At 37.1% G+C, this 26049-nt stretch overlaps 1 protein-coding gene across 7 annotated transcripts in view; it reads left to right on the forward strand.

Moving 5' to 3' along the window:
* Positions 1–26049, forward strand: part of EML1 (EMAP like 1) — a 121915-nt gene that overhangs the window by 57303 nt on the left and 38563 nt on the right. For 4 of the 7 annotated variants that reach the window (XM_059850309.1, XM_059850310.1, XM_059850311.1 and 1 more), the window contains exons 2-3: positions 12587–12769; positions 18021–18153. In XM_059850309.1, coding sequence (XP_059706292.1) covers positions 12587–12769; positions 18021–18153 — 316 coding nt within the window. Of the gene's footprint in view, positions 1–12586; positions 12770–18020; positions 18154–23736; positions 23785–26049 lie in introns of all 7 variants that reach the window. The other 3 variants (XM_059850308.1, XM_059850305.1, XM_059850307.1) reach the window with 1 other exon arrangement.

Here is a 26049-nt window from a genome sequence, read left to right on the forward strand (position 1 = left end):
CTCTCTCTAGTACCTGGTGGTGGTAGTCACTCGCCCTGTGCCCTGGGACCACGACTCCTGAGTGCAGCTCAGATGGGAAGGTATCCCTGCGTGTGCTGACTTGAGGTATGGGGCAATCTCTTCCATGAAGGTGGGAGCAGCAACAGCTGCCTGTATTGCAGGGACTTGTCTGTGGGCAGTCAAGAGGCTTTGTGAGGGCCTGGTCTGTGCTGGCAGTTTTTAGATATTATTTTTTTGCAAATTTTTAGTACCATTTTGATTTCCTGAAAGAAGGTCAGGCTGAGTTCTGGAGGATTCAGCACTGTTGGGGAGGACCCTTTTCCTACCCCACTACTGCTCTGTCCTGTTTGCCAGCCTCCAAGTCCTTCAGAAATCAGATGGGAGCTGCCAAAATAGCAGATGTTTCTGCTGAGTATGCTGTGATCTCTCACAGCACTGATGCTGATCAGGCTTTGTGTACAGGTCTCAGCAGCACAACTGAATGTCCTCCAGCCTTTGCCAGGCCTGACTGGGTAGTTTTTAGCCCCACAGAACAGCCCTGACTGAGGGCTGCAGGGGTAGGGCTGGGTAGATTTTACTGATGATAGAGCTAGGGGACGCCTTCCATTAGATCAGGTTTCTCAAAGTCCCATCCAACCTGACTTTGAACATTCTTAATATTGGGGCATCTGGAGCTTCTCTGGGCACTCTATTCTGGTGCCTCACCAGCCACTGAGCAAGTTGAGGAGGAGAAGCCTCCAGAACCTGCACCATGAGAGGGTAGCCTCCTGCAGAGTTTGTGAGGAAATGCTTTGAAAATTCTTGGAACTTTTCTTTTTTCTGCTGTAAGCAGTTGTCCATGAAACAAAATGGTTTTTTTTTAATCATCTGGTTCAGATCAATGGATGCTAATGCACTCTCCTTGTTGTTGGTTGTTTTGTGGATGAAGTGGCAAACAGATAGAAAGTTCTAGCACCTCTGGAAAAATGATTAGCTTTCCTTTTTAAGCTCTGGGGAGTAAGAAAATGTATGAACTAAGGCTGAATAATGAAGCTTAAAACAAAACTGTTTTATTGATGTTTTATAAGATTTTTTAATTACTTAATCATTCCTTATGATTTTTGTTGGAATTAGGCCTCATTTCTTTTAGAAGACAGACTTTCCTGGAGTCAGATAAATCTGATAAGCATATTTAATGTGATTTTGAAATGCAGTAAATATGAAACCAGTAAATTTGATGTCCAGTTCAAAAGCCTCTTTTTCATTCAAGGGGAGCTAAACTACTTTGCAATACAGTAGGAAAAAATATTTTTCTTTTTTAATGATTAGGGAAGCAGGAACTATCACACTCTGTGAATGACTTCTCAAAATGTAGTTTTCAGTTTACTGTTTTGGTTTGAGTTTGTTCTTGTGTGGATCTTTTGAGGAGCAACTTGTTTGTTTCTTTGCTTTGGGTTTTGTTTTGTTGGTTATTTTTACTTGGGCCTACAAAGCTGTCTTGTTCCCATCTAAAAGGAAGAAAAAGAGAGTTGTGGATAGATTTACTTGACTATGTGACCTCTTTGTCTTAGTGGCACTCACCGCTAGAGCAGTTGCTTGTTGGCTTAAGTGTAACAGGATTCCTGATCAAAGGGATCATTTTTCCTTTCTTTTCAACTTTTGGCTTTGCCAATACTGAATGCTTTTGCTTTTGGTGAAGAATCAACATTTGGAAACCAGTACAAATAAGGCCATTGAGAGTGAGGAGTTGGGTCACTGGCTCAGGGAAGCTGTTGCTTCTGGGGGTTGGACTTCTCTGCCATGGAGATCTGTGTATCTTAGTATGAGCTTATTTATTAAGTTTGTTGCTTTTATGTAACTAAGTATTTTTACGAAGAAGCTGTACTGTACTAGTCTTTAATCTTGACTGTCTTGTGCTAAAATGAAGGATATTTTGAAAAAGGCACCTCCTGGCTGACATAAAAAATTGGTGTGCTGTGAGCAGATATTGTTTTCTGAATTATCTCTTCTGTGGAGTTGTGAGAAATGTTTTCCAACCAGTTTCAACTTTTTTCTGTCTCTTGTAAATCTAGTGATTTTCAAGTTCAATGTGGTGGTCAGTTTACTGCCCATGGAAATCACTGCTCTGTGCTGTGTTGAGGAAGTTTACTGTACCTGAATGTTGTTTTGGGCAAATCTTATCACTGCAATAATCTTTACATACTTGTAGACCACTAATCTATGTGCAGGACCACTTTAAAAACTGTTCCTTCTTGAATTGTAAGTAAAGATTTTATTGTTAAACAGTGCCTTTAAAATACTAAACTCATTTAGTTCAAGTGGCAGCACTTGACCTAACTTGTGTCTGTACTCTTGCATGCAGAAGTCTGACTTATGTGAGTTCCACCCACATCCAGAGGTAAGAAAGCATAAGAGAACTCTTGCCCTAAAGCTGAATGGCCGTATTAGCCTTAAAAGTTTGTCTTTGCTGATAGGCTCCACCTTATCATGAAGGCTGAAGCTCAGATTCCCATAATCACAGGGCTACAAGAGCCTTATCAGCCAGGCTTTCTGCAGGGTTTGTTCACACTAGTCCTTCAGCACAGTGCTATTAGGAGATGGCTTTTGGGAAAGGATTTACTCTGCACAGCCGTCATCCATCTAATCTCTGAAGTGAAAACTCATACGGGAGAAGTACTGACTGCCGCCAGAAGGAAATCAGTCCCACAAAGTCCTTGAAGGAGAGGAACGGTCATGAGCCAGGCTCTGCTTGGACCTTGGCCTGGGGCTTGTTCCCAGCCAAGGGCAGAGCAGACATCTGCTGACTCTGTCGCTTTTACTGAGGCTCTCCATAGCCCTGGGGAGAGACAATATTGCACTCATTGATCAAAGCGTATTTCTAAACTTTTTTCACTCAATATGAAAGATATAAAATAGTTTATCTCTGTCTCCTCCTCCATGAAAGCCTGAATTTCTTTTAAAAAATAGGCAACGTGCATGCATGTGGCATTGCCAAGTACTGCAGAGGATGGGGCAAGCCTTAGAACACAACTCACTCATTCTCACAGGGTGGCAGGACCACACTTCACAGTGTGCTGGGAAATGGCACCACAGCTGGGTGACATTTGTGACAATGCTGTGCACCCCATTGTGGTGAAATAAGAATATGATCTCATGCTAGGGAACCCAATTAAAAATAAAAAGAATGGAAATTGTCTTCTAATGGAATTGTCTCTAATGGAAATTAGAAGTGTTGCATTTTTAACCAAATAATTTTTCAGATTATGTGTGTTTCTCTGTTTCCTGAAATAAACCTGAATTAGTTTTTTATTTAAGGATAGCAAATAAAAGGTTTTTTTTCTTCCTTCTCCTAAATAGCCTTAATGCCGTCATCTTCCTGGTTAATACCAGGACATCAAATATTGTATCAAATGTGGTATCTCTGGCTGTGTTTGAGTCCTTGGCAAGGGCAGTTTGTTCTTTCTGCATTTATGTCAGCAAAGATTTTTTTGCTGGAGAGTGGGAATATGTAATGGGAAGAGTTTACAGTAAGAAAGTATATTACTAATAGTTATAATATTATATTTTAATATATTTGTCAGAATTAAATGAAGGGAAGGCTTAATCCTAACTGAAAATGGAGAGTGTAGGTAAAATTCCATTTTGTTATGGTCATTCTGGGTGCTTTTTTACCTCTGCCATCCAAACAAGGCCATCACTAGTTAATTCAAGTACTTCTCACATGCACTAGATTAACTGCCCATTCTAGAAAAAAAATTCTATATTCCTGTTAGAGACAATACTGAACAAGACAGGTTTTAAAAGATGACTTTTAATAATTTTCTAAATTTGAAATAATTTTTCCTTTAAATATTTAGATTGTGATTTGTCTTCGTGACAACCTGTAATGAAGCCTAACTCTGCATTAATTTCAGAAACTAAAATATTCACGAGGTGCAGAGTTCTAAAGAAAAGTCAGGCCACTGCTGAAAGTAAAGCCATTAACTGAGAGCAAGTACCCAGAGTCTGTGAAAGTGATAAATCTGCTTTAGGCATCCATGGCCCCTTCTGCAGGTGCAGGAGGAATGTTTTATTCTTTTTGTATTGTGTCCCTTAGCTTGAGTCTACAGAAAACAATTAATAAAGCTGATTAACCTTAAAGAAATGTAAATGTAGAATGGGAGTGGTATTTATTTTACAAATAAATGCCATTGATTAGAGGCTGAGATTTTCCAATTCTTATTTTTCAGAGGATACACTTATGAAATAAGACAAAACATAAACTATTTCAAATTGATAACTATGGATTACTTGCTATTGATGCAGTCTCAGTTTAGTAAATTTGTAATTTCTTAAATGGAAAAGTGTTTAATTGCTTATGTATTTTCAAAATTTAGTAGTGTTTTCAATTTGTTTTTTAAAAAACATGAATATAGAAGATTATAATTTTCATTAAACTGTAGATTATAAAAAAATATAGGTAAAAAGCTAGAGGTACAAGTAAATTTGAGGATCAGTTGCAATTTTAATATTGAATGTGGGAATTAAGAAAATTACAAAATGTATGCTGACCTAAGTAGTTTCTTAAGTGTTTAAATGGTCCTGTCTCTAATGTAACATAAAGGCTGCTTTACAGCAAATCAGCTACTGGCTGATATATCTTAGGATTTCTTGGGGGTGTGAATCAACTTTTCTTTTGTAAAATAACTTAAATACACAATAAAGAAGAAAAAAATAAAATTGGCTTGTAATGCATTACCGGGAACTAACATCAGTAAGTTTCAAAAGGTGTTTTAAATCAGTTTTCTTGCCTTTGGAATCTCTCCTTACTGCAAGTAAAAGTAAATCTTTCCGCTTTTATGCATATGGTGTAGTTGAAGAATCAAATGGAAACATCCAGTTTTTTACAGCAGTGAAAAGTTATTGAATTAAGCACTATAAAGTTTCAAGGAGAAAGCTTTTTGTGAACTAATGTGTGGTGTCTATTTGCGTGTGGTTTAAAGTATATTTAGGAGAAGCAAATCTCTTCTGAATAGGTTCTTTTTGTCTAGTAGTGCTAAACAAAAGCTGAAGATTTTTTACCTTACGTCACGTGGTGAATTTGCATTCATTCCTTCCTAGCTTTTGTTGGGTGACTTGGACATTGAGCCATAGCTGTGACATGGAGATGGAGAGTCATTGGAGATGTTCTCCCATGTTCCACAATCTATTTTTCTTCTCTTGTTTTAAGAGTGTGATACAGGTACACTCTCAGCACATCACTGAGATGGTAAAACAGAGCCCAGCTATTTGCCCTGATACCTTAATCACCCTGCTGGTTCCTTCATTAGCAAGTTCTTGTTAGGTTGCACCTTCAGTTTCTTAACTCCAGGCAGGTACCATGGAGTCCCTTCCTTTTCAAGCTACTATCCTTGCATTCATATTATGCCGCGGAATATTATCTTTACTCTTCTGGTTTCTGTTTGCAATGCTGGGGTTTAAGGTTTTTTTTCAATGGTATGGGCTGATCCCAGCATAATGTAGAGGAATCATTACTGGCTAGAACATTTTCTATTGACTTCTCTGTTCAACAGACCCAACACAGTAGCTCTGAACTGTTAAAGCATTTATGTTGATAGACCTCTTCTGAGTAAAATTCCTCTAATTTATTGATATGTCAAAAATTTCTTCCATCTTCTTCTTAAGTGCTATTGGGGAAGATAATTTTTAACTGGTTGATTTCCAAGTAGAAGCTCATTTACCATCTGCTTGGGAAAAAATAGTGAGCTGCTGGCTATAGCTTGACAGCTACAGGCAGGTCAAGGGCACATGCTTATAATTTTGCTGCAGTGATTCCTAACTAATTAGCCACGAGGAGCTTTCTGAAAATGTTCTGTTAGATCATTTTCTTCTCTCCCATTTTGTTAATGAATGCAGTGCTCCCAGCTGTGAGGCCCTGAGTGATGATTGCTATTATGGATTTATCCTTTCTAATTCTGCCTCTAATTTTAGGAAATTATATTCTCTGTCTTTAAGTTTCTAGTGGTAAAACTGTAAAAGGACAAGTTATTCTTCATTGAGGGTTGGGAAATACAGTAATAAGATTTTATAAGTACTGGGTTGCAATAGCTAGCTGTATTAGAGGAGGGAAAATACTGTTCACAAAATTAACCATCTGTAGTCCATATTAGTTGACAATTTTTTTTTTTTAAATTAAAATAGTTTAGAAGTGATCTGTTCTCACAAGATGATGCTTTACTTTACTGCTACTGTGGTTCCCAGCACATTCAGAGTACAACATTAGGCAGATGTGAGGGACAGAGTTTTCTTCCCATTTCCTCCTACACATACATATCGTGTGAGGACATGGAAAAACTAATCTGGGTTATTTAGATTACTTCATGTGAGATGTACCTGATTGTACCCAACGAGGGCATCTCCTTGCATTGCTAATCGCTCTTATCTTAAGAACATGCATTAGAATACAGAATGAACTAAAAAGTTGTCCTACCTGTTCAAAAATGGTATGTGTGTATACATACATAAGCTTATAGATAGGCATACCATTGTTCCTGTAGCTATTGGGTTTAAATATTAGACACGATTTCTTGTTCCTCATAATCAAAATTTTCCATCTCAAAAAGTATATATTATGCTTGCACTTTTATCCTATTATTTATACATTTATAGCAAAATACAGTTAGAGGATTAGACATTTAGATGGCAACAAGTTTTGATTTCCAAAACTTCACATAAAGCAACAATATTTACAGTTTTACCTGTAGTTAAGAGGTTCTGCCTGTTTTTTTCCCCTAACCTCACAAAGTAACAAGATTAAATAGGATAACATTATTTTGGGCTTTAAATCCACTTGCTTCTCACAGTGGAAAGCTCTAATCTGGCAGACCAGTCTAGTATGTACCAGACTTTATGATAAGCTGTTGCCCATATGTGTTGTCATTGTCCCCAGGAGACAAGGCTGGAGGGCTGCTGCTGTGTTTCAGGTATGGCATAGTGTTTTGCATTAGAAAAGTGAGCAGAGGAAAGATATTTAGTCTATGAAATACTGTTGACATTAATCTTTTAAACAAAGCAGCCTGCCATGGTGTTGTCAAAGGAAACTAAACCTGTTGTTTTGTTTTCCCATTGTTCCCTTGCGCAGAGGCTCTGGTCTGCGAATGACCACTGACATTATGCCACAGAAGCTGATACAAGGAGAATACTTGGTACTTTCCAATCTTGCTTCAAAGCCTGGCAACAGTGTTGAAGCTGCATTCTCCTGTTTCTGTGCTACAGTGAATTGCTTGTCTTCATTCTGAGGGAAGTTGGATGATTGTCGCTCTTCCCAGTTTTGTTTTTTTTTTTCCTCTGTTACTGTCAACTCAGAAAAACTGTTTCTATCCAATATCATGTCTGCCTGACTTCTGTGACCCGGACTCAAAGATGCATGAAATGAACCAAATAGGGAGGGCAGGATTTGGAAGGTGTAGGAGATGCCTGCCACAGAGGGATGTTTTTCTGCTCCCTTAGTATCAAGCTAAACATATGGTATCAAGAGAGGTGAAGCAGAGAGGTCATTTGAAAGTTAGTGGTAGTGTTACTCCCAGGATGCTTGAAGGAAGTTGTTGAAGTGTGTCAGTTACTTGCATGAGAGCTCAGTGATGATGTGGGCAGGAGAAGGGGGACTTGCCAAATGTGTGACATGCGCCACATCTGACAGCTTTGCAGTTAGTGGAGTGCAAAAGCCATGGACCTTTATGGGTGGAAAGATGTTTCTGGAAGTGTAGGATCTTCAGTGTTCTCAATTGCTTGCTAGTATACTGGGTCAAATTCAGGCTATGGATCTCCTAATCTGCAGGATTGTGCTGGTTTTTTGTTTGCTTTTTTTTCCCATAACTACTGTTTTAAACTTTCTCTCTCTTTTGATGGCATGTCTTTCTCAGCAGCTGCTGTGTTCTGCCATAGAGTTAGCTGCATGCTGAGGGTGGAGAATTCCTTTGTGTCCATGTACATTTTCATAAGACTGTAGTAGTGGCCCTGAAGTTCATAGTTATTTCCAAGGAATGTAAATACTTTTACCAACTGATTTCAGGACAAGTACAGAATGTGATACACTTAATGAAATCTCTCAGCGACAGAAAGTATTCCTGCCAGTTGAGCTCAATTGAGACTTGCTGGCACAATCTATGTCTTTATGCTAGAAGAAGAACTGCTCTGTGTGTGGGTGATGCTGCCTTTCCACTGCCATCCCTTGCCATGTTTTCCATCATGTGGATTATCTTTAGTTTTTGCCAAAGACCACTGCTGGCATTTGCTGTCCTCAGAAGGCTTGCATTTTCTTTCCTGATGTCCTGCAGAGTGTCTAAACACAAGGACAATTCTGCAAAGACTTTGAGATGCCACTTTTAAAATGTATTATAAAGAAAGTGTCTAGCAACCACAGTTGCAATCAGTTTTGGAAGTACTTCATGTACAGTTTTATCCTGTTAATTGGTGCTCCGAATATGCCATGTAGATTTAATAAACTCAGATTTGTTTGCCAGTCTTTTGAGAATTAATACCTAATATTTCCACTGCATGGCCAACTGCTGTGGTCTAAGCTGGACAAGATAGCCTCAAAATTAATGAAGTCCTATTTTAATTATTTCATACACATTAACATTCAGGTAAGATTTAGGTTTTTCAAAAGGTTTAGGTTTTTCTATAGCAGAAATCTATAGAAAATAATATGCATCTAAGAGGCTTCCTTCTAACTAATGGTGTAAGTATGTAATTTAGCTTTAGCCTACATACAGTGAAATAGTATTGAAATCACTCTTGTAAACAGCATACACATCCTGTTGTTGGCTTTGCTTCAGCTGTTTCTTCACATTTGGCTAAGCTCAAGTAATAAATTGCTGTAAAACTGGAATACACTCTGGAAGCAGATTAATCATTTGACTCAGTATTGTCTTTTAGTTTGCCATGAGAAATCTTTCCAATCTATGAGATCATGGATTAGCTGGTTGGACAATTTAGAGAGGCATGTAGTACATTCCCCTTTTTTGCTGCCTTCCCTTTGAAACTTGCAGAATCTCAGCAAAGCAAAAATTATAAATGACTCTTTTTTCCAAGTTTTACCATAAATGCCTATTGCAATGAAAAATGAGGCATCTGAATTGATACCTCCTTGTTTTATCTAATTTTGCACATTGTAGGTGGCATTTATCTCATGAGATGTAGATTAATTCCCTGCCCATTGCAGGTGGGCAGAATCTTTAAGGTCCCTTCCCACCAAAACCATTCTATGATTTACATGTTTGAGAGAATGATTTAGACTTGCCTTAAAATCGGCAAAAAGAAATGAACATTGTAGAAAGTGACTCAGGTTTCAGGTTTCTAAAAACATGTTGCATCAGTTTCACTGTAAAGTCCTTTTCTTTCCATTGATGAAAAAGGTAACAGTTAATTCTGTTGTTCTATTGATGCTGCCCATGTAGGTGGTGTGATGTCTGTTCTGCCCATCCACGGGCAAGGGGTGGTAGTGACTGATAAGGAGATCTAATACTTGAAGGCAGTTTGTCAGGATTTGCAGTCTCCTTCATATGCCTTTCCAAATTTCATTACAAATGTGTGCTAAAATATTCCTTGCAAATGTCCTTTGCTGTGGATGAGTGGTACACTGCAGAGGCAGGTCACAAATAAGGCTAACAATACCACTCTTGCTTGTGTGGACAGAATAGGTGACATCTGCAGTGACATTTTAGTTGTTCTATTGTTAGTTTATAGCATTGTTTTTTTCTCTTCTGATACTGTACCATTCCACTTATTTGGCTGTGTTGAAGGCGCAACTTTATTGCTCAACATACTGGGATGTAATGATCTCAATGACAAGAACATTTCACCCTCAACTTACATAACAAACAGGTTATGCTTATTTTATAATTGAACTTTGCATTCTTCATAAAATGTAGTTTTGTTGTATTCTGTGCCTCTTTTCTAGCTTACTTTTACTTGCATGCAAAGAGGAGGTAAAGTGAAATGGTACTGGACTGTAAGCAGCTTGTCTCCAGCTGCAATCTTACTGAAAGCTGTTAAAATTTTATTTTTTTCTGCATCCTTGGAAGGGAACTGCACCCAGTGGAGTAACCACCATAAAAACCAAACAAGCTGTAGGTTACAGCAAGGATGAGGGCTATGTTGCTAGGACCCTACAATGAGATGATAGTGGAAGATACAGATGTTGTGTCCAAGAAAGGGTTTGCTGGGGCCTGTTGGTCAGTGAGGGTGTGAGGGGAAGAGTCACAGTGACAGATGGGGGAAGGGGGAAGAAGGAGAGAACTGTACATCTTAATAGGTATTAGTGGGAGTGATTTCTTACAGGACGGTAAATAAACCAGTGCCACTGATTTACCACTTGAAGATTAATGTCTGGGCAAAATTACTGTTTCTACATACGTAAAAATTAGTGAAATGGATACTTCAATGAGGATGTTTTCTTTTGTAGCAGGGATAAATCATTTCAATACCGACTATTTTCCCCTGGGTTTCCTTTACTGCCCTGGTTTTGGGATTTGGCTATTTCTTGTTGACTGAATTCAGAGGAAAACTATTCCTGATGATACTGAATTTGGCAGAATGATTGAAGTTTGAATTTGGCTTGTATTGGTTAAATCAATCTTTTGATTTGGTTGCCTATTGTCCAGTATGCTAATCCATGTTATTTCCAGCTGAGTTAAAGTGTAAAGTCATTAGAGCAGCGTGGGGCTTTTGTTTGTAGAGGAGAGGTTAAGTTCTGCAGGCAGCTCTTACTGCTGCCAGCATAGCTGCTAATCTGAGTTTGGGGACTAATTACCTGTAATAGCTACAGGACAGAGTCCTGTGTTGAGCAGAAGTCTGATTAGGCCAAAGTTTGGAAAGCTTTGTCATGGGGAAAGTTTTTTAACATTTTTCAGGAGCTTGAGTTCTGATTTAGTTCATTCAGAACAAGATACTTACATTGCTACTGTATTCAGCCTAATAATATCCTAATGGTGATATTTTAAATAAGGTCTGAAACTCCTATAACAGAATTAACAAGCATTTTAAACTGAAATAGTCTGTAGCTATTTATGGACTGTCAATATTGTTACATTGTTTCTGAGTTGTTTCTAATTCAGCCTTTGATAACCACAGATAGCTATTGGGGGTGTGAGAGATGAGGAAGCCAAAATTGATCTGATGAGGAGATTTCGAAACCAATCTGTATTGGAGTGGTTTGGAGATTAATAGATTTAAAAAAAAAAAAAATTTATGCCATTTTTTCCTAGACACTTATGATTAAAAGTTTGTATGGATTAGCATAAAAACACATTTTTGGATATGATTTTAGATGTACTCAGAAACAGTTGCTTTCCTTTTTTAAATACTTTGTTTTAAAATTCAAGAGGAGTTATTATTTTACACAAACCATTTAACTTTCACATTACGCCCTTTTACAAAAGAAGTGGAAAACTCTGGTTTGGAATGGAGGAGAATTAAGAACACAAGAAATGAAAACAAATACCACCTTCTTCACAAAGAGAGCTCAGCTTTAACAGAAGAAATACCTCCTAGAGACTTGCATTGGGAATGGGGGAGAAGTCAATTATGCTTGTAGATAGTAGCATAAATATCCATTTTTGCTACAGGATGACTTATTAAGTCATGAGTTGAAAGTTATGATCCTTGACTAACATTACTTAAGATCATCCAGTAAGTTAGTACCTAACTTATTTTTAAGGTTCAAAAACTTGGTAAATAAAACTTTGCAATTCTCTTTAAAAACTGCACATTATTTCCCTATTTGATACATATTTCGATGTCTATGGTGTTGCTTTCTTCTTATTTCTCCTAACTTAATATTGTAAAAAGAGAAAGTGTTTCTGTGTGATAGGAACGAAAGTGCTCATTTAGGAAAAATATTTTTGTTACTAGTTTTGAGTGGAAAGAATGTGTAGTCCTCATCATGGATTTGCAGTCTTGAAGCTTCTATGGGTTACTTCCAAATAATGGGTGAATTGTATCAAAGTAATGACCCTTTTAATAATTTGTAGGCTTAGAGTATAGTTACTGAGTAATTCTGAAATTATTTGGGGTTTTATTTCAGTTAGAGGGAATGTTCTCAAAGCTGCTGGTATAAGTTAGGGGTTAGCAGATTGGGTCAGTAGCTGTTCTTTGGCCTGTGTATGGTAGCTTGAAAAAGTGTAAGCCTATCTGTTACTTATGTATTTGTAAAGTATCTCTGTGTCCTATATGGGAGAGAAAACTCTGGAAGGGTGTGTAGCAAATCAGAAAATGTAGCTCTCTGTGTGAATGCCCAGCAGTGTCAGAATGTTGTGTTGAGCAGAACAGTGAAGGGAGATGATTGATCACTGCATTTCTGACATGCACATAATTGGTAGTGGAACCCAATTAACAACTGGCTCTGATGCCAACCTCATCATAACATCTTACTTAAGTATGTGTCTTTTATTTATTTATTTTTATTTCCATCTCTTCCTTTTGGTCTCTCAAAAACTTTCTTCCTCAAGAAGTCACCAGGTCTGAGAAAAGCCTTGTTTTTACCTGCAGCCAATTGCATAAGGTAATTCTGGATGGCTATCCATTATTGATAATACTTTTTTTTTTTTCCCCCTGCTGCTTTGTTTAGATGACAGTGCCTCTGCTGCCAGCAGTATGGAGGTCACAGATCGCATTGCCTCTCTGGAGCAGCGTGTCCAGATGCAGGAAGATGACATCCAGCTGCTCAAATCTGCCCTTGCTGATGTGGTCCGACGCTTGAATATTACAGAGGAGCAGCAGGCCATGCAGAACAAGAAAGGACCTACCAAAGGTTTGCATTTCAGACAGATGTAAAATAGTTACTGCAGTTCAATGAGTGTTTCATATGTATTAAAATGGGTTGTTCATTAGATCTTGAAATATTCAATATCAACAAATCAAACTCTAAATAAAATGCATTTGAAATCCAACATGTTAAAAAGAACACATAAATATCCAGATGGTTAAATTTGTGAGCCTTCTGCAGTTTACATGAACCAGCAAAGCATTTGCATTTTCTTAATGCTTAATCCACAATATACATTTAACAATTGCTACCACTTCCTTACTTCTGATCAAGGTATTCTATAAACTCTTTAGGGAAGGCATTGTCTTCTGTGGGTGAAACTCCTAATAGGTTGGGGTTTTTTAATTCTAAAAAATGAATTAAACTCAAGTAAAATGTAATTAAAATTTAATTTAAAATGTCTTATGTCTCTATGGATCATACAGACATAAGACAGAGCTCTAAGCTAACACAGAGTTGACATGACTAAGGAGATGGTACAACACCAGCTGCTCAGCTAGGAAAGAAAAGTTGAGCTGTGGTTGTACCTGACCACGTTCCAGAGCAGCAGAGCCAGAGCCAGTGAGGTACAGGGTGTGACAGATGTCACTGCTTGGCAGAATTCTGTGCTGTGCCCATGTACACAGTGTGCTCTCCTGTGGCTCCTGCTCTGCAGGACTGGGTTTTTCTGTGCACAATTCAGAAGAGCTGAACCTGAGCACTTCCCAGGAGTAAAGGTTTAGTAGAACCCAAGCAATTTACTGTAGTGAGTGAGGCTGCAAAGGCCTAGGAGGCTGCCTGTGTGCAGCTTAGAGAAACACACAAGGTACTTTAGGGTGGTCTTAGAAGTAAGAGTGGTGGCAACCTAGATGTGGAAAGAAAGTACTGACTTCACAGGCTCTCTGTTGTCTAACTTAGGAAGTTGTTTCTTTTTGGGTCCTGATATGTATTAATATTAATTAAAACCTTACTTTGCATGAGAGTTATGTTACGTATTTATGAATTCATAATTTTCTCACTTTAAAGTTAGGACTTCCTTTAATCTCTGTTATGTATTTGTAACCCTGCAACAAATATTTAGTTCTAGTCACTGATTTAACAGACTTGGTAGGAACTACTTAACTGAGATGTCATATTCATTACAAAGTTTTGTGTCAGGAGATGAGGAAAGCTGAAAGGGACAGAATTACAGAGCCAAATAATGAGCTAGTTGTGTCTCATGCTAGCTGTCAGATGGAATAGGCACTAAATATCTGAGATCTTGTCTTCATGTTCTCTTTCTGTTGTAATCTTCTTATTTTGTCTTTGTTTTACTGAGAAAAAATTTAAAATATCAGATAAGTTAAATGTTACTAAAGATAGCCTCTACTGTGATAAAATGTACCATCAAATCTGGTTTTACAAGGGATTAAGAGGCTTCATGTTGCCTGTAAAATAGATATTATCTGATGCATGGAGGAAATAAAGTCTAGTAATTATTACTGAGTTGTAACCAAATCTGTTCTTCATGCCTGCTGGCTTTACTTAGCAAAATACAAACCAGATTTTCATGGACTCTGTGAGCAGAGTTGAACTCTAAATCAGGAGTAGTTTTCTTGGTTATGGCAGACCATTAGAGCCCTAGTTCAATGTTCATTGAAGAAAAGCTGCTGTAAGCCAATCCCCCTGTGTTTTTTGGCTGGTTTTGCAGGGGTTTGTTTGTTTGTTTGTTTGTTTGTTTGTGTGTGGGATTTGTGTGTGTGTGTGTGGTTTGGAGGTTTTTTTAATGTATGTATTGCATGCCTGGTTTTTAATGTGTGTGTGAAATTACAGTGTTAGAACTTTTACTGTAATAATGCGAATAGAGGACTGTAGATTGCTCTTCCATTGCAAATTACCAGAATGAGTCCTGGTATTTGCCAATAAAACCCACCTAATTTCTGGAGAAGATCAGTACTGTGACTGTTTATGTAAAGAACTTTCACTTTGCTGTACATCAGCTGTATCATTTAGTGTATGGTCAACCTTATTAAACATGAATTATAAACATGAAAGAGAATCTGAAGTATTCATAACACTTGTTTTTTTCCAGCTGTTTTGTCAAATATGATCTATTTCACATAATCACCTATTATTCCTTAGTAGGCACAACTATTTTATAAAAAATTGTATGCAGTTACTTAGCATAAGACTGATTTTAGTTTGGAGTAGCATTATGGAGGCTTCTGATGGATACTCATAGAGAGGGACTTTGTTAAGCATGGGAGGAGCTGGAGTGGTGGCTTCTCATACCCCTTGGGCTGCATGGACTGAACCCGTGTTTATTCTCCTCATATTGTTTAATTACTAATTCCACATTTGAAATTTTAAAAAGTGGAATTTGATCCCAGAGAATGTCACAGTAATTGTGTCCATGCAAACTGGGCCTTGAAGCATACTGTATGCTGCTGTTATCATTTGATCTATAGATGAAGTGGATCAGGATTAAGAGTGTGTGTGTTGGGGGAGGTCTGTGCCTTTGAAAAAACAGGATCCCCCAGTACTGTATAAAGTCTGGAACAAGAATCTTCATGGGACAAATGCCTTCATTTTTTCTGAGTACTTCAGATTTAAAATTAATTTAAAAATTTCAAGTTTCAGACTTTCAAATCTATAATTGAAAATCTTGAGCTTCTTTCCAGTCTTTGTGTTCTTGTTCTAAACTTGAACTAAGCAGCTTAAAAGCAGCATAGATCATGGAAAGGGAGCGGCTTATCTTGTCCATTTGTGGAGCTCCTTCCCTAATGTGTTTTGAGTTTTTGTTTAGTTGTTTGAGGTTTTTTTCCCTTTCCTTATTTAATTCTACTACTTGGTGGAGTTTCAGTATGGCTTCCTGCCTTTGTTTTACTTTTGTTTGTTGTTCTTTCCTTTTGCAATTATTGGTTTGTTTGTAAACTTAACAGCCCTATTAATCCATAGATCAGAGTATGATTAAAAAAGCTGCTGCTGAGGCTGATAAACTTGTCAGTCCTGCTACCACAGGTAAGACCTTGAAGCTCCAGAACTTCAAAAATAAACATTACTGACAAAGCAGTAGTGGTGTGTTACTGATTTCTAACAGCAATGACATGTTTGGGATTGTGTGACTGTGATGCCAGTTAGCACTGGTGTGAACTAGCTGTTGTAAGTAAAACTAAATAGCTCCTGAGTAAACAGTGGATTTATTGAATAATGCACAGTTTTTCTCTATGTTGTGCAAGAGGTTCATGGTGTTGCTTTCTACACTAGCTGACCGTTTAAACCTCTATTTCCAGAAGAGTGAGTTGTGGATTGGTGCTGGATCTGAAGCAAAACTTCTGTTAAAGGTTGCAGGGTTTATTCCTGGCTGCTGCTAGTTTCGATTTCATAAGGTTAGGAGAGTAAACAGACTCCAGCTAGTTCACTCCAGCTATTCTTTAGTAGGCATTCTTTTAAAATAACTACAAATAAGGAAAATATCTTAATAATTTATTTTTTTAACTTCTATTGCTGTTCTAATTTGTCTTCTCAAAGTTCATTAAAGTTTTGTGAGCTACAGAAAGCTTGCAAGGAGACAGGTCCACAACTTCTGAACTGTAGCTACCTGTGATTCTGTAGAATGCAACAGAATCAGTTTTATACATCTGGATTAATTACAACAGTGCAGGAATTAGGAAACAAGCAGCAGAGCTTCCAGCACAAAACTGTAAAAATAATTTAATATACAAAAAAAAGTAATAAAGGAGAAGTAAATAGAATTATATCTGAATTCATTAATAAAAAAATAGAGGCTTGGGAAGCCAAGTAAACTTCAGATGTTTTGTATAAGCTCTAAAGACAGCGTTAGTCAGTTAAAACAGAAATTGGAAGGCAGGGCTGGAAGGCACCCTCAGTGAGCATAGATAAAATTTTCTTTTTATGTTTTTGTTGACTTTCTTTCCTGTCATACTTCACTCTTCTAAGCCAAATAAGCCTCATTCCTTCAGTATTTCCCTTATAGGTTGTTTTCTAAATTTCTCTCCTCTGAACACATAAATTACAAATACATAACAAATGTGTATTCTAATAAAGTTTCAAGACAAAATTTGTCTTGCAAGTTGCATTCTCTAGTAGACCATATGTACTGACAATTTTCTGAAGGCACAGTTTTTTTAATTTATCTCTGTTCAGTATATGAAAACTTAGGGTGAACAAGTCAATAAATGCTTGCTGTCAGTGCTACAATAAGATGTTGTTACAATATGACCTATAATTGTATACAATTGGTACTGTTTCAGTTTAGCCTTTTAGTTCTTTTATCTTTGGCAGTCCTTTTTGAAGAACATTTCATAGGTATTCTTCCTGCCATCCTCTCCAAGTTCAATGAAATTTTATGTTCCTAAAGTGACTTGTTACTGCTGCCTTCTCTCAGGTGGTGTTTCTCTGAACCCAGAGGCTTTTGGCATCTTGACAATGGCTTGTAATACAAAGTCCTGTCAAATTTCAAGTGATTCAAGCTTTTTTCTCTGCTGTAGAGAGAGCACTAGTCGTGTTTGTCTGTGTTTCAAGGCTATGATCCACAGTAGTATTTGTGTTGGTACTCATTGCTCGCAGTTTTAAACACTGTTTTTGCAACTAACTTCTAGCTACTTGAATTAGACTTTTCTGTAATTCTAATGTTAATTACAGCTATGACACACAGATCCTTTTTTTGAGCCAACATTTGATCAGAAGAATGTAGGTAGATAATGCCAGCTTATTACCTTCACTCTTCTGCTGATTTCAGTAGCTTTTTCTGAATAAAGGGTACAAATGCTTTCTGTCACATAAGCCCACATTCTTTGAAAAAAGACCTTTTGGTGGGAGTAGAAATTTCTTAATAGATAATTTGCTTGTGGAAAAACTCCAAGAAGATTGAGGAACAAAGAGCAGGAGTTTCTGGGATGACAGCTTGCCTTCATTTCTAGCACTCCTCTGGATGCTATCCAGGTGGACAAGAGACTGATGCTCTTTTGACAGAGCAGGATTGGTTTTGAGTACAACAACTACTTTTGTGCTTTCCACTAAGCTTCTTAATCTAGGACAGAGTTTTTACTTGGTAGGACTATTATTATTATGAATAATAATAATAATTTTTAAAAATTCCTCATTGTTAAAACCCTCATCTATTCTGAGTTTGGCCATAGTGACACAAAATGGCACACTACATGAAAAATGTAAAATATTCTAGTGTTGTTTGCTGAAGAAAAAACAACAGAAAAGTAAATGAAGGCAATGATTTCATCTTACACTTGTTTTGCAGCAAGACCACTGGTACAAACCCTGCCTTTAAGGACTACAGTTAACAATGGAACTGTATTACCAAAGAAACCAAGTGGCTCTTTACCTTCTCCATCAGGAACCAGAAAGGAGACTGTATCACCAGCAGCAAAAAGGTAGGCATCTATGAGAAACCTTAGAACCATGGAATTGCAAACACGGTATGGCTCCTGTTTTAACCTGCTAGATGTGTAGTTTTTCTTACTTGCAAAGCAGACTAAATATTTAGTTCGGAAAGAAAAGGAGATGGATTTCATTCTAAGAGGCTTTTAATTTATTCACTCTAATTACAATTAAGGTTATTGCCATGAGTATTGAAAGAATGCACAAGGCTTGATCTTACTGGTTTGTGTAGATTTCTTGCTTTTAAGCATTTAGCATAGAGAGAATAAAGCATTTCTACTGTGCTGTTGCCCAACACAATGTGAAAAGTGGTGCAAGAATTCTTTGAGTATCTAGTAGAAAGTATATGGTCTGCAGAGAAACAGTGTTAACATTGCAAATCAGTATGTTATCTTTGGTGGTTTTCTCTCACTAACAAAATTATCATATAAACTGCATGCACAGGGTTAGCAGCATCTCAGGGAGGAGGAAAATTCTATGCCTAGCACATATTTATGCAAATGAAAACATCCATCTTTAGATATCTTATCATTAGCATGTATTAAGCCCTTTTAAAAATTACTGCTCTGTCCCAATTTGCTTTGTGTGTAGCTGTTTTTAAATGTACTAAATGTTTTATACATCTGGGTTACAAGGAATGGGATGGATTGGGTGAAGCAAGTTCAAGTTATATGTGGCAGTTATTGTGGTGCTAATCTGCTGTGTGGTATGTGTGTAAAAGATAATAGTGTGGGGTTTGGGGGTTTAGGTTGGGGGACTTTTTTGTACATTTCTTTCGTGTGTCTACTCATCTTTTTCTAGTGATGATGCTGTCAGCTCTGAGGGAGGCTAAGTTGTAGAGATGAGAGCGTTAACCTGCTAAGATCTGAGGTCTCTCTCTTAAAAAGAATTTTTCCTCAAAGGTGGCTAAGGATATGCCAGTTTTTATTACTGTGTTGAAGGGGACTGATTTTCAAGAAACTCCAGGTTCTGTTCTTGTAGAGAGAAGTTACATTGTGCACAATTAAAATTGGAAAGTACCATATTTGTTTATGTCACAAAAATGAACTCCTGTGAGCTCTTATGAGCTGGAGCTTGCTGCAGCTGTAGGCTTTGGCAGGCTGGTCTGAATCAGCCCTTAACTGAAGAGAAGGAAATCGAATACTGTCCAAACTGTTCCATATTAGATTTGTAGAAGTTTGAAAATGGGTGAAAAGGAGATGTATTTTTAGAAAAGGAGATGTATTAGTGTTTAAAAAGGAGTAGTATTTAGTACATGCTGAATTTTAAACCATATTTGTTCTTCACAAATTATTTTTTCTTAATAATTATCATAATTTAATTCTTCCTGTTTAAGTTTCAACTAGTTGTTATAAGACATATGAGAACTGGGAGACTTCACCTGTGTACAGAGGGTGTGATTCCTGAGTCTATGCTCTGTCTCTAGGGCTCAGCATAGGACTTTCTGCCCCAGAGTAGGGTGGATGAAGGATCATACTCATCCTTTCTCTATTCATGGAGGCCTTTATGTAGTTCAGGTGTTTCATCTGCTATTGCCTGTAGGCATTATCCTAGCTTAGGATCCCTGTAGATAAGTGCCAGCCTGTATCCCTTCCACCTGACCCACGTGCAGCCTGGATACCCAGAATGCCAGTGAGAAAGTCCTTAGAGAGCATCATTAGGGAGTATTTTTAGACTGTCTTGATTCCTGTGTGAGAAATTCTTCCACAGGCCAAGTATTTAGTGTCCTTTTATTATGCTTTGTCTCTTCAGATTGCTGAAGGTGCTTTAAATATGCAGCATGAAAATGTGTATTCAGTTTTAGAAAAGAAAAAATATATGGACAGTTTTGCTGAAATAGGTGAGCACTTATTAAGAGTGCTTAGGAGGGTGGGATTGTTTCATGTCCTGAAAAGAGCAGTTGTAAATACAGATGCTGTACAATTATTGCACCTTTCAAATGCTCTAAAATTCTGTATTGGTGTATTTAACATGAAAATGTTCTTTATTGTTACCTTTATTAAACTATATTAAAGCATATTTCTATGCGTTGCCTATAAATGTACTTCAAGAGGAATAAAGTGGAGTGGTAAGAACCTCATTGATTAATTACTGTACAAAACATTTTTTTGGTAAATTGTTCTGTAATCATTTAATAGAGAACCTTGAAATAACTGGTTGGATTTCAGGGTTTTATAGTAAATGGTATTCCACATATTCAGTATTCAAAGATCAAACAGTAAGTGCTCCAAATATCTTTCTTATATACAGTCAAGTAGAATACTTCATTATGCATCCTTAAGATGAATTCACTCACATTTTGTATTTATACTGGACCCTTTTACCTTCAGGAAATGCATGTGTTTATGCATAAAACAGTAATGGAAATACATCAGCAAAATCAAAGAGCTTCCTTTTTAAGGGGTAGGACTTGTTTATTTGTGTTGGAAGCTTCTCTCAGTGTTGCACAGTTTACAGATGGTGGGATATTTCAAGATTTTTTTTTTTTTAGTTCTGATTTCTGCTAGGCAGTGCTCTTTTCTTTTGAACTGCTTCCAGAACTGTGGCTAATTTGTAGTGCAGGTATTGTCTAGTCCAAATTATGGTCATGTGACACAGCAGCTGTAAATAGTATTCAGTGTTTATAGATATTTTTAAATTTAATTTTTACGTTAATGCTTTTAAGAGGTTTTCCATGCAACACAGGTGCACAATTGGAAAGGTGGAGTTTGAAAAATGAAAGTTAAAAACAACAGTAGAAAGGGAAAAAATATTTTTTGCTGAGTCATCTTCTAAACTTTTGATCTGCTGTTGAGGCTGACAAATACCTGCTAGTAAATAAATAGTAAAAAATAGCATCTTCCATTTTTTTATTACCTGTGACCATATATCCAAGAGAAAGAGCAGGTGAATTGAGTCCTTCCCAAATGTTTTACTGCCTTATGAAAAGAGGGCTTACAAACAAATATTTTCTGATTCCTCTCTTCTCCTATACTGAGCACTGTTTAGGTTGAGACTGTATGATGTTCAGTGGAAATGACATCAGTCTGTCCCTTGAAACAGTTTGTTGTGCATTATTTATGTAAATATATGGAAATAGTCTGCATGAGGACTAAGGGTGCATCCATACATTCTCCTGCTTAGAGATAGAAGTATTTACTGGTATGTTTTCAGACGCAATCTCATTTCATACAATAGCTGTGTTAAATGTGTTGGTTAACTCATTTGAACCCACAGGTTGGTATATGGCTTATCTGCCTTGCTGGATTACCAAGGAGATGTGGTTCAGAGTTCACTGCATTTTCTGATTTTTCATTTAATATTTGAAATGTAAATGACTTCTTCTGGCAGGAATATAAAATTGGAGGTAATAAAAAATGCTTGAGGCTGGAAGGGTGGAACTAGCAGGCTTTTATTTGAGTTCTGCCATATATTCTCTCAGTGACCTTATGCAAATCATTTAACCTCTGTGCATATTGCTTTTCCTTATGTAAAACATGTATCTCTGGATATCAGTGGGTTCTTATAGGTCCTAATGTGATAATTAGATCCAGGTCTTGCAAAGCATTGAGTAACCTCAACTGACTCTGACTTCAATTAGAATTGAGGGCACCAAACCCTGCTTCAGCATTCAGATCTCACAGTCAATACCCAATTGTCCAGGTTAAGGAAGGACTGAAATAACTTGGATAGAGCAAAAGCACAAATCCAAAGCATGGATCAACTGGATTATAAAAGTATATGGTGGTAATAGAGTGCAAGATAGAAAGCCTGGTGATGCTGGGGCACTGGGACCAAAAAGTGTGGTCAAGCACCAAGAGGAGCTGCTGCACTCAGGCTCTGGGGACCATGTGAACACAGCTCTGGGTGCCAGCCAGCTAACGCAGAGCTGGAGTGATTCCGAGATGGGCTGAACAATCACCTGACACAGATGGACAATCAAGAATTGCCTGGCTTTGAAAAGTGTTTCCATGTCATCTTCACAAGAAACCTTCCATCAGAGGATTTTGTTTGAATTTTATAATATTTACTAATTCTGTGATTTAGAAGTATATGAGCTATTTTGAGTAACAGCTTTTTGAATGCTGCCATAGTTTTATTCTAAACTTTGTGCTTAGAATAATTATTTGAAATTTTCAGTCCGAATAAGATAAGTTTAGTGGATTGTGAGCAGAACTTTCCCTTCCCCCTGCACTTTTTCTTTGGCATTTCATGTGGCTTGAATTTTGCTGCTTAAAACTAAATTTGTCTTTGGAATTTGGCCAGTGCGTAGTAGTGAGGTTTTGTGTTCTTTATTAAAATCTAAGGTTTTGTGACTCATCTAGGATAGCTTTGTTTCCAAGAGTTGAGGGGGAAAAAAAAAGCAAGGGAGGAGAATGCAGACAGTACCTTTCCCAGTAGGGATGCTGGTGCAGGCTGCAGGCTTGCACATACTTTGCCTTTCAAAAGGAGACAATCAGTCATTCTTTCTCCTCCAGCAGATTGCAAAGTATTACAATGGTGCAAAACTCTGACAATGGAGATCAAAAGGAAGAAGTAGGAACAAAGAAAACATAAAGAGCTTTGTTTGCAGGGAGAATAAAATACTTTAATATGATAAATTCCTGTTCTTCTAAACTCTAAACACATGGCCCCTAGGAAATTGTTCAGTCGCCTGGAATTAATGTTGGGGGGCAGTGAGGGTTTGTAACTGGCACACACACAAACTCTGAATCAAGCCTTCAATTAAATGCGCTGTGTAACACTCATCTCTCAAAGAAAATGGTTTAAAATATTTAGAATATAAATTAAAAAAGAAATCCCTCTCCACTGAACTTCGGGTGGCAAAACTATTACACCTATTACACTTCACAACTATTACACTTCACAATATCTCTAACAATTAAAGTTATTAGTGCATTTTGCTCAGAGGCATAATGAAATTAAAGTCATGTGTTATTCCTGAGTTCATTCTAATTGATTTAAATGAGGGTCAGAATGAGTGCTAGGCAAAATATTAATGCCATCAGTTTCTGTCTTAAGAGCATTGTGCGCTGGTTTTTAATTTCTTTTATTAAAAAGCTTTTATATTTTCCCAAGTAATTTTAGTAATAAGGTATATATCTTTTTAATTTTGGCCAGATTTGTTCACCACAATTCAGTATTGCAACTGCCTGAAACATTCATGCTATGCAGTGGTATATGTATGTATATATGAGGATTTATTTTCTTGTCTTTGTTGTTGGTTTTTTAATAGTCTTTGTCTTTTAGCTGGATCATCTGTCATGTTCCTTAAGATAGCCTCTTTGATTTTAATTTTTTTTATTTTTAATTTTATTTTCTAATCACTTTACAAATGGTCAGTCTATCAGGGCACTGCTGAGATTTTGTCATTCAAAGATACATTGGTGTTCTTAAATGTATGGTTTGAAATGATCAAACATCTAACTGAGTCAATAAGCGCTTTGTTGTTTACTCTTGCACGTGACTTCATATCTTGAGAGCATGCAAATTTGTCTTTTAATGTAAGTCTTGTAAATGTCTTGTTTCCACATTTTATTGTTGCATTCACTTTTTATTCTGCTTTGTTTACGCACCTCTCAATCTGGATTAAGCAGGTCTGTGAATCTTCTCAATGCATGCAAACTGAAAAAGCCTGCTCTAAGGTGAGGGATCCTTAATAGCTTTGTAGTGTTGAAGTTCAGTTGTTTTTCCTTTCCATTTCAATTCAACACATAGAAGGTGGCTGTTTTAGTAAAAGCATTACCATGATAGAACTGTAATTATTATTGCCATTTTTAACATTTCCAGAAGTACATCTCTAAAACTTTCTCATCATTGATAAATGCATCACACAACTTAGATAATAATAATGTCAGTAACGGTATCTGCATTATTTCATACTAACATAATTTTTATTATGGGGATATTAGACCACATTGCTGTCTCAAATAAGTTAAAAATTGTGCAACTAAATGTTATCTTCTTAAATAATTGCAAATGCTCTCCTTTCATATTACTAATGTGGAAGTCAAATTCTGGGATCCAGTTATACTCTTACAAATCTGTAAGTTAAAGGAGTATTTTCTGTCATTTTAAATTCCTCCTCAGGTGACAGTGTATCTCTACTGTAGCTGTGGATATAATCACTGGTGTTTAACAGTCTACCTAACAAAATTTGTATAATGCCAAAACTGAGTTAATATAATGGAGTTATAAACCTGGTTTCCAACGATCAACTAATACTTATCATTGGGCTTTTGTTGTTGTTGAAAGTTTAAAATAAGATTTGTCAGAAGATAGCGTTACTAATTAGCTGAAGCAGTGATGGACATAAATCATTATGGTTTAAAAGAATTTTACACCTGTGGTTAAAGTAGTTTTTATACTGATATGAGACTTCATTATTCAGAAAGAATATAGAATTAAACTTCTGAATTTTAGTCACAGCCTTTAATTTCTTATCCTCTATCTCATCTTTTGAATGTTGACAGCTATAAAAATAAAACCCCAAGCAACATTAAAATTAGTTTCAAATTGTTTCTGTAACTTTTTTTTTTTTCTAAGATTAGTATACTTTGATAATGTCCTTAATTTAATTTTGGTGTAGGCTGATGTTGACGCCTCTTATCCTTAAAGAAGAAAATATGCGTCAACATAAGCCTACACTGAAATTTTCCTAACCAGGAAAGGATGTCAAAATAAAGATTTGATCCTGGCAAATCACACAGGATGTTTCTGTAATTAATGTATATAATAGTGGAAGGCACATACTAATAAAGCTATTTAATTTGAAATAAACATTTTCAGCATCAAAGTTTTATTTTTCAACTGGAGTAGTATTAAATTGTGTGATGTTATGAGATATGGGAAGAATAGTTAAATATTAACACTAAATTCTTTAATTTACTAGAGAAGGTTTTTCCATGCATTTGACATTGAGATGACTTGGATAATGTTAGTCTAGTATAGGAAGTAAACTTCTGAAATTAAGACAGAACTCAATTCTTGTTGCTGCCTTTTCTCTTCCCCTATGATTGCATTTTGTTCTGTCTTTGTGTAATTTTGCATTCTGCTTGCTCCCTTACATTGCTTTCTCCACAGAAACACAATTTTTTTCATTTCAGCTTAATCATTTGAAGCTTGTTTTTATTACAAGAATGCAGCAGTGAACATCTGTCCTACCATTGCATGTACCAGAAGGTTTTTTTGTCAAGCTGCCTGAGATGCACCTTAACATGCAGATCCGCCCCTGGATGGGCACTGCCTTCTTTTCAGAAAGGCCATTTCTTTCCAGAGGGACTCTGGTTCAGGTGTTCCCATCGTTTCTGTAGCTGAGTCTGAGTTGAGGTGTTAAACATTCCCCTCCTTGCTGGTAAAGGTACATGGGAGAGCAGAAATAAGTTTGGGGTTTTTTAAAAGCAGGGGGTGTACAGTTGCTAAGCTAGGAATTTTTTGACCAGACAGAAGAGTCTATCTTGGTTCCTCTGGTTATGGAGAGCTGACTTACACCATACATGAAGTGGGACAGAGCCAGAGGAGCTGACTGAGATGACAGGGTAGGGAGGAGCTGACTGAGATGACAGAGCCAGAGGAGCTGACTGAGATGACAGGGTAGCTGTTAGGGACTGCTGGGGAGGTTTGGAGTAGTCCTCAAGAATGAGATGAGTATTCTGGTAAGCAGAACATCTCTGAGGGTGTATGGAGGCTAAGGGGGAGGAGGTTGGGAATGAGAAAAAGTGTGACTAGGACAAGACTGGCCTTAAAGGAGCAAGTACCAAAGTTTTCACAATGGGATGGAGGTTGTGGTTGAGATTTGGATGGAGAGATGTGAGCTGGAAAGCAATCATTGGTGTCCCTGGTTTCTGGGGTGAGAGAGCTGCTGAAGGTGGTTATTTAGTATGGGGATTTTATAACTTAAAGGGGATATT

Source organism: Haemorhous mexicanus, chromosome 6 (genome assembly GCF_027477595.1).
Source record: "Haemorhous mexicanus isolate bHaeMex1 chromosome 6, bHaeMex1.pri, whole genome shotgun sequence".
NCBI classification, from domain to species: Eukaryota; Metazoa; Chordata; class Aves; order Passeriformes; family Fringillidae; genus Haemorhous; species Haemorhous mexicanus.